Genomic DNA, 15620 nt, shown 5'->3' with positions numbered 1-15620 from the left:
CGCCTGGACAAGCAGACGGGACAGGTGAAGAAGCTGGAGAACAACCAGGCACAGCTGCTGAAGAAGAACAACTTCAGAGTGCTGATCTTCCAGGTGAGGGGCAGGGCCAAGGGTGGGTGGAGGGGGTGGGGGAGGAAGAAGGGTGGGTGAAGGGGTGGGGGAGGTGAGGGGAGGGAGAAGGGACGGTGGAGGAGGGAGAGGGGTGGGAGGGAGAGGGGAGGAAAAAGGGTGGGTGGAGGGGGTGGAGGATGGGAGAGAGGGAGGGAGGGAGGGAGGGGGGGGGAAGAAGGGGTGGAGGAGGGAGAGGGGTGGGAGGGAAAGGGGGAGGTAGAAAGGTGGGTGAAGGGGAGAAGGAGGGAGTGGATGGAAAAGAGGTGGGAGTGGGATGGAGGAGAAGGGAGAGGGGATGGGTGGGGTGCGGTGGGATGAGATGAGAGACCCCTCGTTCCTCGCCAGGCTCAGCCACAGGTGTGGCCGCTTCGCTGCCCCTCTCCCTGTACTTTCAGAGGTTTAGAGACCCCAGTCATTCACTTTCAGAAATCAGCCTGTCCTAAAGTTATGCGTTGTTCACCAGCCCATCTGAACTTGGGCCGGTGTGTATATATGTATATATGTATGTACATATATATTTAGGATTAGCAGGTGTTATAAACATGCCAATAGTTCGCTCCTCGACGTTAACCCGCATTAGGTGAAAGTTGCAGATTAGTGGTGAATCTGTGGAATTCTCTGCCACAGAAGGTAGTTGAGGCCAGTTCATTGGCTATATTTAAGAGGGAGTTAGATGTGGCCCTTGTGGCTAAAGGGATCAGGGGGTTTGGAGAGAAGGCAGGTACAGGTTACTGAGCTGGCTGATCAGACATGATCACATTGAATGGCGGTGCAGGCTCGAAGGGCCGAATGGCCTACTCCTGCACCTATTTTCTATGTTTCTAGTGTCGGTCTCTGCTTTTTGCAAGGGCGATCCATGTGTTCAGTTTTATTTTCCCCTGCGTTATAACCATGGCGAACGCCCTTTGCTAACAAAACACAGGTTGGCATGGCGTTGTTGTGTGCTGGCGGACGGTTCGAGCAGGTGGAGATAGAGAGAGAGAGAGAGAGAGGATGGAGTGCAGGCATAGCTGGGGTGTACACCGCCCCAGAGAGAGCCCTGCCCTGCCTTGTCCTGCCTGCCCCAGCCACAGCCCCGCCACCAATGCTCTCTCCCTCTCTCGTCTTTTTTCGGTCAGGGGTGGGACGGAGCAGGAATGCAAACCCCACCACGGCGTGCAAACCACCCAGACTGAAATAGTATCACTGCAGCTTCGAAAACACACTCTAAATACGTGGCCGTGTGAAAGCAGATTGTACATTTTCATGCTGGGCCCGCGAATGCAGACCGATGAGTCACCAACCGAGCATTTTTCCAACATTAACAAAATTGCAGGGCGATATTTATTTAATGTCAAGCACCCACTTCATTTTGCTTTTAATCCCTTGGACTTTGTGTTTGAGTTTTAAGAAGGGTTGTATCAAAGTACCATATGGCGGGACAACAATAGTCTAAAATTACAATTGTGGGATTGTATTTGTCTTCCATATGTGGCCTTGTGATCACCAGGGTTTTATGTATATATAACTGGAATTGTGTGTTTAGACTTCAAGGTAAATTAAATACCAGGATGTCGGTCCAGGTAGGGCATACATAGATCTTAAAGGAAAGTACTTATCATATCATATCATATATATGCAGCCGGAAACAGGCCTTTTCGGCCCACCAAGTCCGTGCCGCCCAGTGATCCCCGTACATTAACACTATCCTACACCCACTAGGGACAATTTTTACATTTACCCAGCCAATTAACCTACATACCTACTTGCAACCTTAGAGAGAAAAGAGTCGGGATCACAGTACGTGAAGTCGGTGGAGCAAAACGTAAATTGTAAATGAAGACCAGTCATAGAATCATACGGCTCTTCTGCCAAACTTGACCACACCGACCAACTTGCCCCATCTAAACTAGTCCCACCTGCCTACTTTTGTCCCCTTTTCAGTAGACAATAGGTGCAGGCGGAGGCCATTCGGCCCTTCGAGCCAGCACCACCTTTCAATGTGATCATGGCTGATCATTCACAATCAGTTCCTGCCTTCTCCCCATACCACCTGACTCGACTATAAGAGCTCTATCTAGCTCTCTCTTGAAAGCATCCAGACAATTGGCCTCCACTGCCTTCTGAGGCAGAGAATTCCACAGGTTTACAAATCTCTGACTGAAAAAGTTTTTCCTCTTAATCTACCCTATCCATGTACCCATCTAAATGTTTCTTAAACTTAATACAATGAATGACAGTTCATTATATTTTTCATTATTGGGGGCCTTCCAGCTTCTCTTGCCATTGACCAACGAGGCTTTTGGGTCATGCTCAAGCTCATTAGATCACCATTTATTAGCGTGAAGTTCAGAAACCTGCCAGTGGTGCTACCATGACCAAATTTAATTATTACTGGGGAAAAATAGTTCACACAAGGCTTGCTCTGAAACCCTCACATATTCACAGTCTGGCACAGGTGAAAATTTTAATGTGGGGTTTGCTGGTTGTTTTTGTTAACACTCTCCCATACAATGTTGGTGCCATTGACAGGGCCCAGCCCCAATTGCCCATGGAACTTCCATTGGTGGCTCGAGTCACTGTGGTGAGGGCACTCCCATGTTGCTGTAGGAAGGACTGTTACTTGCACCCGTGTTTCTCAACGTCCTTTAAACGTAGACCATTCTCCATCTTGATGCAAATACCAATGAATATATGCAACTGGTGTTTAACATAGAAACATAGAAAATAGGTGCAGGAGTAGGCCATTCGGCCCTTCGAGCCTGCACCGCCATTCAATATGATCATGGCTGATCATCCAACTCAGTATCCTGTACCTGCCTTCTCTCCATACCCCCTGATCCCTTTAGCCACAAGGGCCACATCTAACACCCTTTTAAATATAGCCAATGAACTGGCCTCAACTACCTTCTGTGGCAGAGAATTCCACAGATTCACCACTCTCTGTGTGAAAAAAAAGTTCTCATCTCGGCCCTAAAAGACTTTCCCCTTATCCTTAAACTGTGACCCCTTGTTCTGGACTTCCCCAACATCGGGAACAATCTTCCTGCATCTAGCCTGTCCAACCCCTTAAGAATTTTGTAAGTTTCTATAATATCCCCCCTCAATCTTCTAAATTCCGGCGAGTACAAGCCGAGTCTATCCAGTCTTTCTTCATATGAAAGTCCTGCCATCCCAGGAATCAATCTGGTGAAATATGTTTACTCCAGCATTTTGTGAATAGGGATGCTGCCTGACCCGCTGAGTTACTCCAGCATTTTGTGAATATCATATTTCGCCTGGGCAGTTTGCAGCCCAGTGGTATGAACATCGACTTCTCCAACTTTAGATAGTTCCTCTGTCCCTCCCTTCCCCTCCTCCTTCCCAGGTCTCCCTCTATCTTCCTGTCTCCACCTATATCCTTCCTTTGTCCTGCCCCCCTGACATCAGTCTGAAGAAGGGTCTCGACCCGAAACGTCACCCATTCCTTCTCTCCCGAGATGCTGCCTGGCCTGCTGAGTTACTCCAGCATTTTGTGAATAAATCGATTTGTACCAGCATCTGCAGTTATTTTCTTATATCAATCTGGTGAACCCTCTCTGTGCTCCCTCTATGGCAAGAATGTCTTTCCTCATATTAGGAGACAAAAATCCTGCCATGGAGCCAAAAAGTGCAACAAAAAAAGAGTGGGTTGTTGAATAAAATGTTTCTGTTTAAAACGCCGATGTTTTCTCGTGTGTGGGCTGGTGAGCAACTGTTGACTTTAAACCTGATGAACCTCTTTGCAGGATGAAGCAGAGATACCACCCAGCATATTTGAAAGGCCCAAAATCGAGGCGATCGAGGAAGAATGTGCAGACGAAAACAAAGACGTGGAGGTTTTCCATCCGTCTCTGGAGCTCTCTTCTGATGAAGACATCCATGACCTGGAGGACAATGATGAATTGCACGATGAGGAGAAATCGGAGAAGCTGGAGCAGACAAGGGCTTCGAAGATCAAGAGGTCAAGTCTGAAGAAGGTTGACAGCATCAAGAAGGCGTTTTCCCGCGAGAATATTGAGAAGAGGATGAATAAATTTGGCACAAAGATAGTGTCTCCAGAGAGACGGGAGAAGATTAAGAAGTCACTCAGCCCAACTCAACAGAAGCCCCAGTCGGGCAAGTCCTCCAGCTTTAAAGTAGCGCCCATGACGTTCAAGGTCAAAAAGCAGAGGAATGGGGAGGCTCCTCCACAAAGCCCCAGCGACACGGTGGTCACGTTGGAAGCCGATGCATCAAGTCCTGTTACAGGTGACGTGCATCCCGAAGTGCACTTGGAAATTTCTCCTGGCATGTTAGCCACCGAGGAAGTTGAAGAGTTTGCGGAGAAGGCGGATGAGGAAATGAAGGAGGTGGACCTCAATGCGACAAGCTGTAAGAATCAGGCTGCTGTGATGAAGGCGGAGAGTGTGGAGTGTCCTGGCGTCCTGCTGGATACCCTCCCTGAAGACCAACAAGAAGGCGGAGCAAGACTCCTGGCGAACAACATCGAGCTGCACATTGAGGAGCCGAACGAGCCTGCTGTGTTGCAGGTACAGCAAACAGCTTAACTGTCTCCCCCCTACCTTGCCCAGCCCTGGAGAGTTGCCCAGCCAACCTCCCCCTTTATTTACAAATATCGTGCTTGTGATAGTTATTATTAGTGAATGTAACTCTACTGCAAGTTCACCGCTTTGCTAAGAGGGGTGGAAGGATGTTGAATTAGGGGTGGTGAGAGTGGCGAAAGGTTAAAGATACAGTGGGATACGCAGAAACTGCAGCGGGATATGTTTATAACATTTGTACAACTGAGACTTAGGCACCCCTAAAAATTTGATTGTGTTGCTTGGGTTATGTTCTTATAGGGATGAGTGAAAGCTGGAGAACTTTACATTAATTATTTGATATGTATCTGTTTCACACATTCAACTGCTCTGTTTTTAAATCGTATCTGTAAACTATGTACATGTCAATTCCCTAACCCAAAAAAATGGAAAGGAGTTGTTCTTACGATTGATAAAGTTGAGGAACATTGTCTTAAAAAGGAAGTGCATTGTACGTTGAGTCCCTAAACAGTCAGTTATGCTGGTGCCAAATTATTGTTTCACAGCTGTGTAACCTGGATGAATTCTCACTTCCTTCACCTTGTATTGCTTACTGAGGCAAAGGTTAATGAAATGAATTACCACAGTGTAACTGTGCCTCTTTAATTGTCTTCACATACAATATACTGCTTGGTGAACATGCTTCCTGTTCTTCCTGTTTGTATTCAATGAAATTAAAGCCAAAAAAAAGATTATATTTGTAGCCAAGCTTGAAAAGTAAATAAAAAGCAATTGAAAGTGGATACCTGCTTATTATTCCTTGCTGTTGAACATCACCGAGTTCCATCGTTAACAACATTGCACCAACTGATATTTTTTTCCCAACACACAATTATGAGAGACAAAAGGAAATGATCAAAGGAAGACATAGGACTGCGGGGAAAGAATGTCAGGGTGGAACTTGCTAGATTATTCTAGAGAGAGCTAGCCCAAAAATTGATGCGTTAAATGACTTCCCTCTGGACGGTAACAACTTCGATAGGTTCTACAAACGTATAAGATTATTAAGGGGTTGGACATGTTAGAGGCAGGAAACATATTCCCAATATTGGGGGAGTCCAGAACCAGGGGCCACAGTTTAAGAATAAGGGGTAGGCCATTTAGAACTGAGATGAGGAAAAACTTTTTCAGTCAGAGAGTTGTGAATCTGTGGAATTCTCTGCCTCAGAAGGCAATGGAGGCCAATTCTCTGAATGCATTCAAGAGAGAGCTAGATAGAGCTCGTAAGGATAGCGGAGTCAGGGGGTATGGGGAGAAGGCAGGAACGGGGTACTGATTAAGAATGATCAGTCATGATCACATGATTAGCCATGATCACATTGAATGGCGGTGCTGTCTCGAAGGGCCGAATGGCCTCCTCCTGCATTTATTGTCTACAATGGTGTTACATTCATGCTTAGTTCCTTCTGGTTTAACTGGTTTTTCTTGTAAGCATTCTGAGTCTGATGGTGATGGTGAATGCTTACCTACACTCCCAATTTCAAGTTTTGTTATTGTTCCCTAACTTTAAAAGTTGGATGGGTCAAGCGACTATTGACAGTACTTTTTAATAGAATCTAACTATAAGTTTTGCAGTAAAAGTGCTGGAGCAATATTGCAGTTTTTGACCAACTGGGTGTCCGATTATCAGAAAGCTTTACGTTTCCCACCTTCTTCTTATAAGTAACATTGTTTTGGTGCTGTTCCAGATAAAGAAACGAGCTTCTTTTTTTTTTGGTGTTGAATTTGCATTTATTCAGAGTTGCCTTTTCAGCACAATAAAGGTTGCAGGATGTTCACAGATAGTGGGAACGGGGAAACAAATCTCGACATGAAACGTCACTCATTCCTTTTCTCCAAAGATGCTGCCTGACCTGCTGAGTTACTCCCGCATTTTGCGTCTAAGATTTCTGGGGAGTTACTGGAGCCATGTGAAAGATTTTGGGTAGGAGCCATCCGTGTTGGAAGGCTGGATTACATGAGCTAAAGGGCTGACGACAAATTAATTGAGATCACGTTTACACAAAACTCATAACATGCTTAAGTAGAATCAAACAAAAATAAATTTAGTTCATTTGTAAAAAGCAGATGTCATATGACTGTGGTCAAACCAAACTCCTTAGCACAACATATTCTTCACACAAAATAGAAGAGGAAATATCCAGGATTTGGAATTACACTGGCCATATAATGATTTTTGTTGCATTGAACATCAGATTAATCTCACACTGAGATGAGCTAGGATCTTGGTTGGGAACCAGCCATTTTTCTCAAATGGAAAACTTGTGAACACAACTGGAAAGTTACCAAAGATAGAATCACAAAGTGTTGGAGTAAATCGGGTCAGGCATCCTCTCTGGAGAAAATGGATCGGTGACATTTCGGATTGGGGCCCTTCTTCGGTCCGAATATGCACCCCGACCCGAAACGTCACGATACATTTCCTCCAGAAATACTGCCTGACCCGTTGAGTTACTCCAGTGCTTTGTGTCTATCTTTAGTATAAACCAGCACTTGCAGTTCCTTGTTATATATAGAAAGGTACCATTCGGTCGGTGACTGAAACACTGTTTAAATAAATTGTGCAGACTGCAAATAATTAATTTGATGTAATGGAAATGAAATTGCTGAGATGGACTACTTTATTAAAAAAGCTCATCTCTACGTTTTGCAACATGGCTGGGCAGCAGGAAGGTGAGTTACTTGGGCAAAATTTGAGACAGTCCCAGAGATGGTTACTGAGTGTGAAATGTCTAAGTCTATCAATTTAAAATCTGCTCTATTGGCAAACGCAAGAGTGATAGGTGAGGGGGACCTGGGAGGTGACAATGATGAAAAACAAAATTATCAAGGTAGTGAAGTCTTGCATGTAAATTTGGATTGTTGTTGTCAAGACACTTTAACTTGCAAGCCACTTTAAAAGCTATGAATGTTAAGATGCAAAGCTATCCATTAGAGACAGAGTCTGGTTCCCCGACTCACATCCAACTGAAACTTGTTATGGGTGTTGGAGGTACATTTTGTGCCAAACTTCTCGGTTCAAGTGAGGTTTGGATAGGCTGTTTTGATACATTTTTGAATAACGATACAACCACTCCCATCTCACCACACCAAACCATTCTTTGGGGGGGGGAGCGGGGGGTGGGGGGGCAGCGCGGTGGTAGAGTTGCTGCCTTACAGCGCCAAAAACCTGGGTTCAATCCTGACTACAGGTGCTGTCTGTTCGGAGTTTGTACATTCTCCCTGGGACCGTGTGGATTTTCTCCGGGTGCTCCGGTTTCCTCTCACACTCCAAAGGTGTACAGGTTTGTGGGTTAATTGGCTTCAATTTTTAAAAATTGTAAATTGTCCCTAGTGTGTAATACTCTCACAGCATGTAGGTAGGTACTCAAGGGGGAAAAAAGACAATCGAAGAAAAAAAGATATCAAATGTTATTGATATCTCCTATCAATAACATGTCTTGAGATTATTTTATTTAAGGGTATTTATTCACAAAATGCTGGAGTAACTCAGCAGGTCAGGCAGCATCTCGGGAGAGAAGGAATGGGTGACGTTTCGGGTCGAGACCCTTCTTCAGACGGGTCTCGACCCGAAACATCACCCATTCCTTCTCTCCTGAGATGCTGCCTGACCTGCTGAGTTACTCCAGCATTTTGTGAATAAATACCGTCCATTTGTACCAGCATCTGCAGTTATCTTCTTATATTATATTTAAGGGGATGGGCTGGTTGGATTAGATTGGAAATGATAAGAATTATCTCCCTCAGGCTCAGGCAAGGCCATGGTAAGGATGGGTTAAAATATAAATGTTACACTACTGCTGTTCAAAAAAAAAAGGATCAGTTACAATTCTCAGGGCAGAACGTGCCTTGAAACCGCCTGCAGTGTAAGTGTGACACCTACTGACAAAGCCACGTATTTCACCACCAATCTCCTGAGACTTACTGAACCAAAAGGAGTGGTAGAAACTGCAGCTCTTTAATATCCTGCACAGGTCATCAAGTTTTATTTTTTCCCCATCAACAAATTAGAGGAAAGCTATTTCTTTAATCTGATAACAATAGACACGATTCAGTGGCTGGCTTCTTTCAATTTATTGCTTTCAGAAATCTACTCAAAGGTTACTCAAGAACTAACGTACTATACATTTGTAGAGTCATACAGTGTGGAAACAGGCCCTTCAGCACAACTTGCCCACACTGGCCAACATGTCCCAGCTACACTAGTCCCACCTGCCCTTGTGTGGTCCATATCCCTCCAAACCTGCCCTATCCATGTACCTGTCGAACTGTTTCTTAAATGTTGATGCAGGGATAGTCCCTGCCTCAACTACCTCCTCTGGCAGCTTGTGTGAAAAAGTTACCCCTCAGATTCCTATTAAATCTTTCCCCCTTCACCTTAAACCTCTGGTCCTTGATTCACCCAGGGGCAAGAGACTCTGTGCATCTACCCGATCTATTCCTCTCATGATTTTATACCCCTCTATAAGATCACCCCTCATCCTCCTATGCTGCAAGGAATATTGTCCCAGCCTAATCAGCCTTTCCCTACAGCTCAGACCCTCTAGGCCTGGCAACTTCCTTGTAAATCTGTGTACCCTTTCCAGCTAGAATGGTGAAAATCACACCAGCACCTGCGTTTGTGATATTCCATCAGGATATGTGAGAACTTCTGTTGGGGCGCGGAATATCAAGTGTGAAACGCCCTTTCACTTTAACAAACAAATCTCCTTGGACTTAGAATAAATTTCGGAAAGTTTCAAAAGCAGGTTTAGTCCAATTCACTGTACACAGGCTGACCCATAGCTGTGTCGTAACCTTTTGAAAGAGTTTGGAAGTTAATGCCCCACCCTTGCATTTTTTTCCAAAATCTCTACACACATTTTCCAAATATTTATCCCTCATTTCTTTTGGATGGATTGGTTTCTATTAACCCTTCAAGCAGTGTGTGATCCTGTGCACAGCAAAGTACAATGTAAAACAGAGTTACTTCCATGTAAACTTTTTTTTTGTCAAATTAACCCCTGCTACCATTGTGATCAAACTCTTCTGTAAACTCTCCAAAGCTTTGACATCCTTCTGAAAGTGTACTGCCAAGAATTGAACACTGTGCCACAATACCCCTGCTGCTATCCAACCCATATTCCTAAACACAAAATGCTGGATTAACTCAGCGGGAGAGGCGGCATCTCTGGAGAGAAAGAATGGGTGACGCTTCGGGTTGTGACCCTTCTTCATACGCCACTCTGCAGAGATGCTGCCCGTCCCACTGAGTTTCTCCAACATTTTGGGTCTATCTTCGGTTTAAACCAGCATCCGTAGTTCACTTCCTGCACCTTATTCCTGAACCATGCTTAGTTACACTGGGGTTACGCAAAGGAAATTGTACAGTGATTGATTGTAAGGTTGTGGGTATTGGGCAAGGAGGGCTGTTGAGGTAAGCTGGGATTGTTGAGATTCTGAGGCGTTGTTCAGTTGGTTAGACAGATGATTAGAGAGGATATCTTGGCCCGTGGTCTGAGGACAAAGTTGGGCTGATGGTGGAGGGGATGGCGTTTACTACATCGATCGAGCGGGAGAAGATCAGGTAGGGGTGCAGATGGATAATCAGACTGATAATGAGAGAAGCTGCATGGGCTAAAAATATAAAACCTTCACTGATGATGGAAAATTTGAAGGGGCATATAATTAAGGTGGGCATCTATCCAAAATGTGAACTGTGAGGAAGATGCTATGAGGTTGCAGGGTGACTTGGACAGGTTGTGTGAGTGGGCGGATGCATGGCAAATGCAGTTTAATGTGGATAAGTGTGAGGTTATCCACTTTGGTGGTAAGAATAGGAAGGCAGAGTATTATCTGAATGGTGTCAAGTTAGGAAAAGGGGACATACAAGGAGATCTGGGTGTCCTAGTGCATCAGTCACTGAAAGGAAGCATGCAGGTACAGCAGGCAGTGAAGAAAGCCAATGGAATGTTGGCCTTCATAACAAGAGGAGTTGAGTATAGGAGCAAAGAGGTCCTTCTGCAGTTGTACAGGGCCCCAGTGAGACCGCACCTGGAATACTGTGTGCAGTTTTGGTCTCCAAATTTGAGGAAGGATATTCTTGCTATTGAGGGCGTGCAGCGTAGGTTTACTAGGTTAATTCCCGGAATGGCGGGATTGTCATATGTTGAAAGACTGGAGCGACCAGGCTTGTATACACTGGAATTTAGAAGGATGAGAGGTGATCTTATCGAAACATATAAGATTATTAAGGGGTTGGACACGTTAGAGGCAGGAAACATGTTCCCAATATTAGGGGAGCCCAGAACAAGGGGCCACAGTTTAAGAATAAGGGGTAGGCCATTTAGAACTGAGATGAGGAAAAACTTTTTCAGTCAGAGAGTTGTGAATCTGCGGAATTCTCTGCCTCAGAAGGCAATGGAGGCCAATTCTCTGAATGCATTCAAGAGAGCTAGACAGAGCTCTTAAGGATAGCGGAGTCAGGGGGTATGGGGAGAAGGCAGGAACGGGGTACTGATTGAGAATGATCAGCCATGATCACATTGAATGACGGTGCTGGCTCGAATGGCCTCCTCCTGCACCTATTGTCTATTGTCTAAAATGTTCTACTGGGCTAGCATCTTCTCCAATCTGCTGTGTTCTATTTCTACTGATAAAGAAGCGATGCAGCTGATAGAGCCACTGTATTACAGCGCCAGGCAGTCGGGTTTGATTTTGACCTCAGTTGTCTGTGTGGAGTTTGCACGTTCTCCCTGTGATAGTGTGGGTGTCCTCCGGGTGTTCTGGTTCCCCCCATATCTCAAAGACCCCCATGTTTGTACGTTAATTGGGCCACTGTAAATGACCCCAAGTGTGCAGAGAGTGGATGACATTAGAACGGGTGGGAGCAGGTGACAGATGGTTGGTGTGGACTCGCTGGACTGAAGGGCCCGTTTTCATATTGTATTTTTCATTCAATCAGGACAAAGATGCAATATTATTAACAGTATTATTCTCTACAGTCACCAATGCTTCTTAAACTATTTCAGTGTCATTCGCCCTTGAGTCTTTATCACAAAGTTTAATTCACCCTCGACTAAATTTTCATGTTTTTTGGTAATTTTCGTCTTATTCTCCCTTGTGTATAATTTTATATATATTAAGTCATTCACCCTTCATTCACCCCTCTAGTTTCATTCACCCCAAAATAATTTCATTCACCCTTGGGTGAATCATTCACCAGTTTAAGAAGCACTGCTCTGCTCTACACGACTTGTAATGATTTGTGTGCATGCACCCCCTGCTCCCCCCCCCCCCCCCCCACCCCACACACACACACACTTCTCGATGCTACGTTTATTTTATTTATGTATTTTAATCAGTCAATCTTGTCTTGGCGTCTTTTATTACCTCGATCCAACCCCAGAAGCAACTGGCCATTTTGAAATTGTGTTACAAAATCTTGGTCGTTGTCATTCACGTGTGACAGAAAGCCTGTAGTTCCTGATACTGACTATGGGGATCAATGCTCCAAGTTTCTTTCTAGTCATCACCTTCTTCTGGTCTTTGTGCCTGAGACAATTTTGCATTTCTGCTGCTTCTTGGAGCAGGGCGGGAATGAATGGTGACTTTGCTTTGGTCTTGCCCACTGGTTCAGTGGCATGTTGTTGGGTGTTATCGAATTGTTGCCCTCTCAGCAGAAGATAATCTCTACCGGTCTTGGGAATTCCAGTTGAAATATCCCTCAAACCAGAATCCAAATATTCCAATCTGTTATGTTCCAAAGCTTTTTAAATAAGTTAAATTGAAAGGGGGTTGAAAACATAACCAGGAAATGCATGGCTCGAATCCAATAAAAACTCCTTTGATTGAAAATGCCTATACTAAAACCGACAAGGATTTTTAAGGTGTGGCCGTGGACGTCAGAAGCAAAATAAATAAGGGCATCGTATTTCTTATTGTTTAAGAATAATGTAAGAGGAGAACTCGATTAATCTTTGCTGGTTGAAAGCACGTGAGCTTTAGTGAATTAAAACCTAACGCGTTTGCAAACATGGACTCTGGAATATGGTAGATGGTGGAATTGCAAAGAGAGATTAAAGTGAGCACAAAGATATCGTGGGAATAGCAGGTCCCGGTGCAAACAAGACTCCGAACATTTCACCAGAACTGAGGAGGAATGAGGAACAATAACGATGGCTTAAAAAGATTTGAAGAAAAGTGTCCAGTACTAATGAATAGTTTCCAGCGCGAAACGTCAGCCCTGTTGCTCTTTCTACAGACTGCCTAGTTTTATCTCCAGGTTTCCAGCATTCACGGCGATTTATTTTGGCAGCAGATCGCGGTTGTCATGGGGAAGAGTGGAAAAGTAACTGCAATATATATATATATATATATATATATATAATGCACTGGATGCCATTAGTATCAATGCACTGGGCAATGAGTATATCACCATCGTTGCTGGGACTCCACCCGGCAGAAAACTACTTTTAAAAAGATGTTTCTTGTCCTGCATATTATCAGTGTTTGAAGGAATCCTTTAATGCGGCTGACAGAAGCCCTGGATTGAGACGGAATGAGTCAGTTGCAATGCAAACTATTTGGTGACTCGGTGCCCACGAGACCTGCAACAAATCAACAGCATCGCCTCCGCTGTAACTCAACACCCACCCCTTTTAGTTTATGAGCCTCAATTCTCTGCGAGTTGGACACGCCTAGAGAATTACAGTCTTTAATTTTACGCACTTTCTGATCCCATGGGGGTTATTAAGCGCCCCTCAAAAACGGGTAGATTTGATTATACCTAGAAAGGTTAATTGGGTCTCATTCATTCAAAACTTCTTGGAGCAGAATTAGGCCATTCGAGCCATCAAGTCTAGCCCGCCATTCAATGGTGGCTGACCCAGCTCTCCCTCCCAACCCCATTCTATAGACAATAGGTGCAGGAGGAGGCCATTCGAGCCAGCACCGTCATTCAATGTGATCATGGCTGATCATTCTCAATCAGTACCCCGTTCCTGCCTTCTCCCCATACCCCCTGACTCCGCTATAGTTAAGAGCTCTATCTAGCTCTCTCTTGAATACATTCAGAGAATTGGCCTCCACTGCCTTCTGAGGCAGAGAATTCCACAGATTCACAACTCTCTGACTGAAAAAGTTTTTCCTCATCTCAGTTCTAAATGGCCTACCCCTTATTCTTAAACTGTGGCCCCTTGTTCTGGACTCCCCCAACATTGGGAACATGTTTCCTGCCTCTAACGTGTCCAACCCCTTAATAATCTTACACGTTTCGATAAGATCTCCTCTCCTGCCTTCTCCCCATAACCTCTGACACCCGTATTAATCACCTGTTTTTACGCCAGATGTGAAGCCTATCTTGTGTGTATGTGTGTGTGTTACACGTGGTTTTATGTAAAGTGCACGCATTCATGTAGATAGAGCCCGTTAAGTTAAAAAAATGCCAGAGGGCGGCTTGCTAACGCGTAGAGGTGAGTAAGTCAGTTAAAAAAAAAACTTTTCGCCGAGACAAATCTATTGCCAAAGTAAAGGAAGGGGGTTTGAGAGAGTGACAGAGAGACGGAAAGTCGGGGTTAGCAGAATGATTAGACGTAAGCGATTTAACCTCTCGACCATGCTCCGTCATTCAATTAGATTATTTGCCCTGCAGTGGTGAAGCAGTTATGACGGTCACAGTATGATATTTCAACACTGGCTGTCCCAATAGCGACAACTACCCAGCACCTTGAATATGATTTCATTGAAGTCACCTAGGTTGACTTATCTTCAATGACAGTGTGATTCCACAAGAAACTACAGATGCTAGAATATTGAGCAAAAAAAAAATAGTGCTGGACTAAAGGAAAAATTCGGTGGAATTTAGAAGATTGAGGGGGGGATCTTATAGAAACTTACAAAATTCTTAAGGGGTTGGACAGGCTAGATGCAGGAAGATTGTTCCCGATGTTGGGGAAGTCCAGAACAAGGGGTCACAGTTTAAGGGCAAGGGGGAAGACTTTTAGGACCTAGATGAGAACGTTTTTTTTCACACAGAGAGTGATGAATCTGTGGAATTCTCTGCCACAGAAGGTAGTTGAGGCCAGTTCATTGGCTATATTTAAGAGGGAGTTAGATGTGGCCCTTGTGGCTAAAGGGATCAGGGGGTATGGAGAGAAGGCAGGTACGGGATACTGAGTTGGATGATCAGCCATGATCATATTGAATGGCAGTGCAGGCTCAAAGGGCCGAATGGCCTATTCCTGCACCTATTTTCTATGTCGCTGCTAACTCAGTGGTTTAGTTCAGAGATTCAGCATGGACCGCCAACAACACTAATTAGCACAACCCTACACACCAGGGACAATTTACAGTTTTTACTGAAGCCAATTAACCTACAAACCTGCACGTCTTTGGAGTGTGGCAGGAAACCGGAGCACCCGGAGAAAACCCACGCGGTCACAGGGAGAACATACAAACTCCGCAGACAGCACCCGGCGTCAGGATCGAACCCGGGACCCTGGCGCTAAGTGGTGTTATAATTCCCTCTCATGGTAAGTGCAGATCTCTTCGTGAACTTGTAATCAGTGAGTCCATTTTAAGACTGGCAAGACAGGCTATTCGGCCAGCGAGTCAGGCATCTATGGAGGGAAATGTGCAGACGACGTTTCAAGTCGGAACCACTCTTCAGACTTGTCCATTTCCCTCCGTAGATGCTGCCTGACCCGCTGAGTTCCTCCAGTAGCTAAAAGTTTTTTTTATTGAGTCAGAATCATACAGAGTGGAAACAAGGTCTTCGGCCCAACTATCCCACGCCGGCCAACATGCCCCATCTACACTAATCCACACCTGCCCGTGCTTGCCCCATATCCCTGTAAACCTGTTCTATCCATGTACCTGTCTAAATGTTTCTTAACCGTTGTGATAATACCTGCCTCCACTAGGTCCTCTGGGAGATTGTTCCATACACCT

General features: G+C 44.8%; 1 protein-coding gene across 1 annotated transcript in view; it reads left to right on the top strand.

Annotated features, from left to right (window-relative positions):
* Positions 1-5428, top strand: part of LOC144596043 (caveolae-associated protein 2-like) — a 6145-nt gene extending 717 nt beyond the window's left edge. Inside the window, exons 1-2 of the mRNA XM_078404127.1 lie at positions 1-93; positions 3858-5428. The exon at positions 1-93 is cut by the window's left edge and continues 717 nt beyond it. Of these exons, the coding sequence (XP_078260253.1) occupies positions 1-93; positions 3858-4658 (894 nt within the window). The 3' untranslated portion in view covers positions 4659-5428. The remainder of the gene's footprint in view (positions 94-3857) is intronic.
* Positions 5429-15620: the final 10192 nt, after the last annotated feature.

The sequence above is a fragment of the Rhinoraja longicauda genome, chromosome 8 (assembly GCF_053455715.1).
Source record: "Rhinoraja longicauda isolate Sanriku21f chromosome 8, sRhiLon1.1, whole genome shotgun sequence".
NCBI lineage: Eukaryota > Metazoa > Chordata > Chondrichthyes > Rajiformes > Arhynchobatidae > Rhinoraja > Rhinoraja longicauda.
This window is presented reverse-complemented; position numbering and strand designations above follow the sequence as displayed.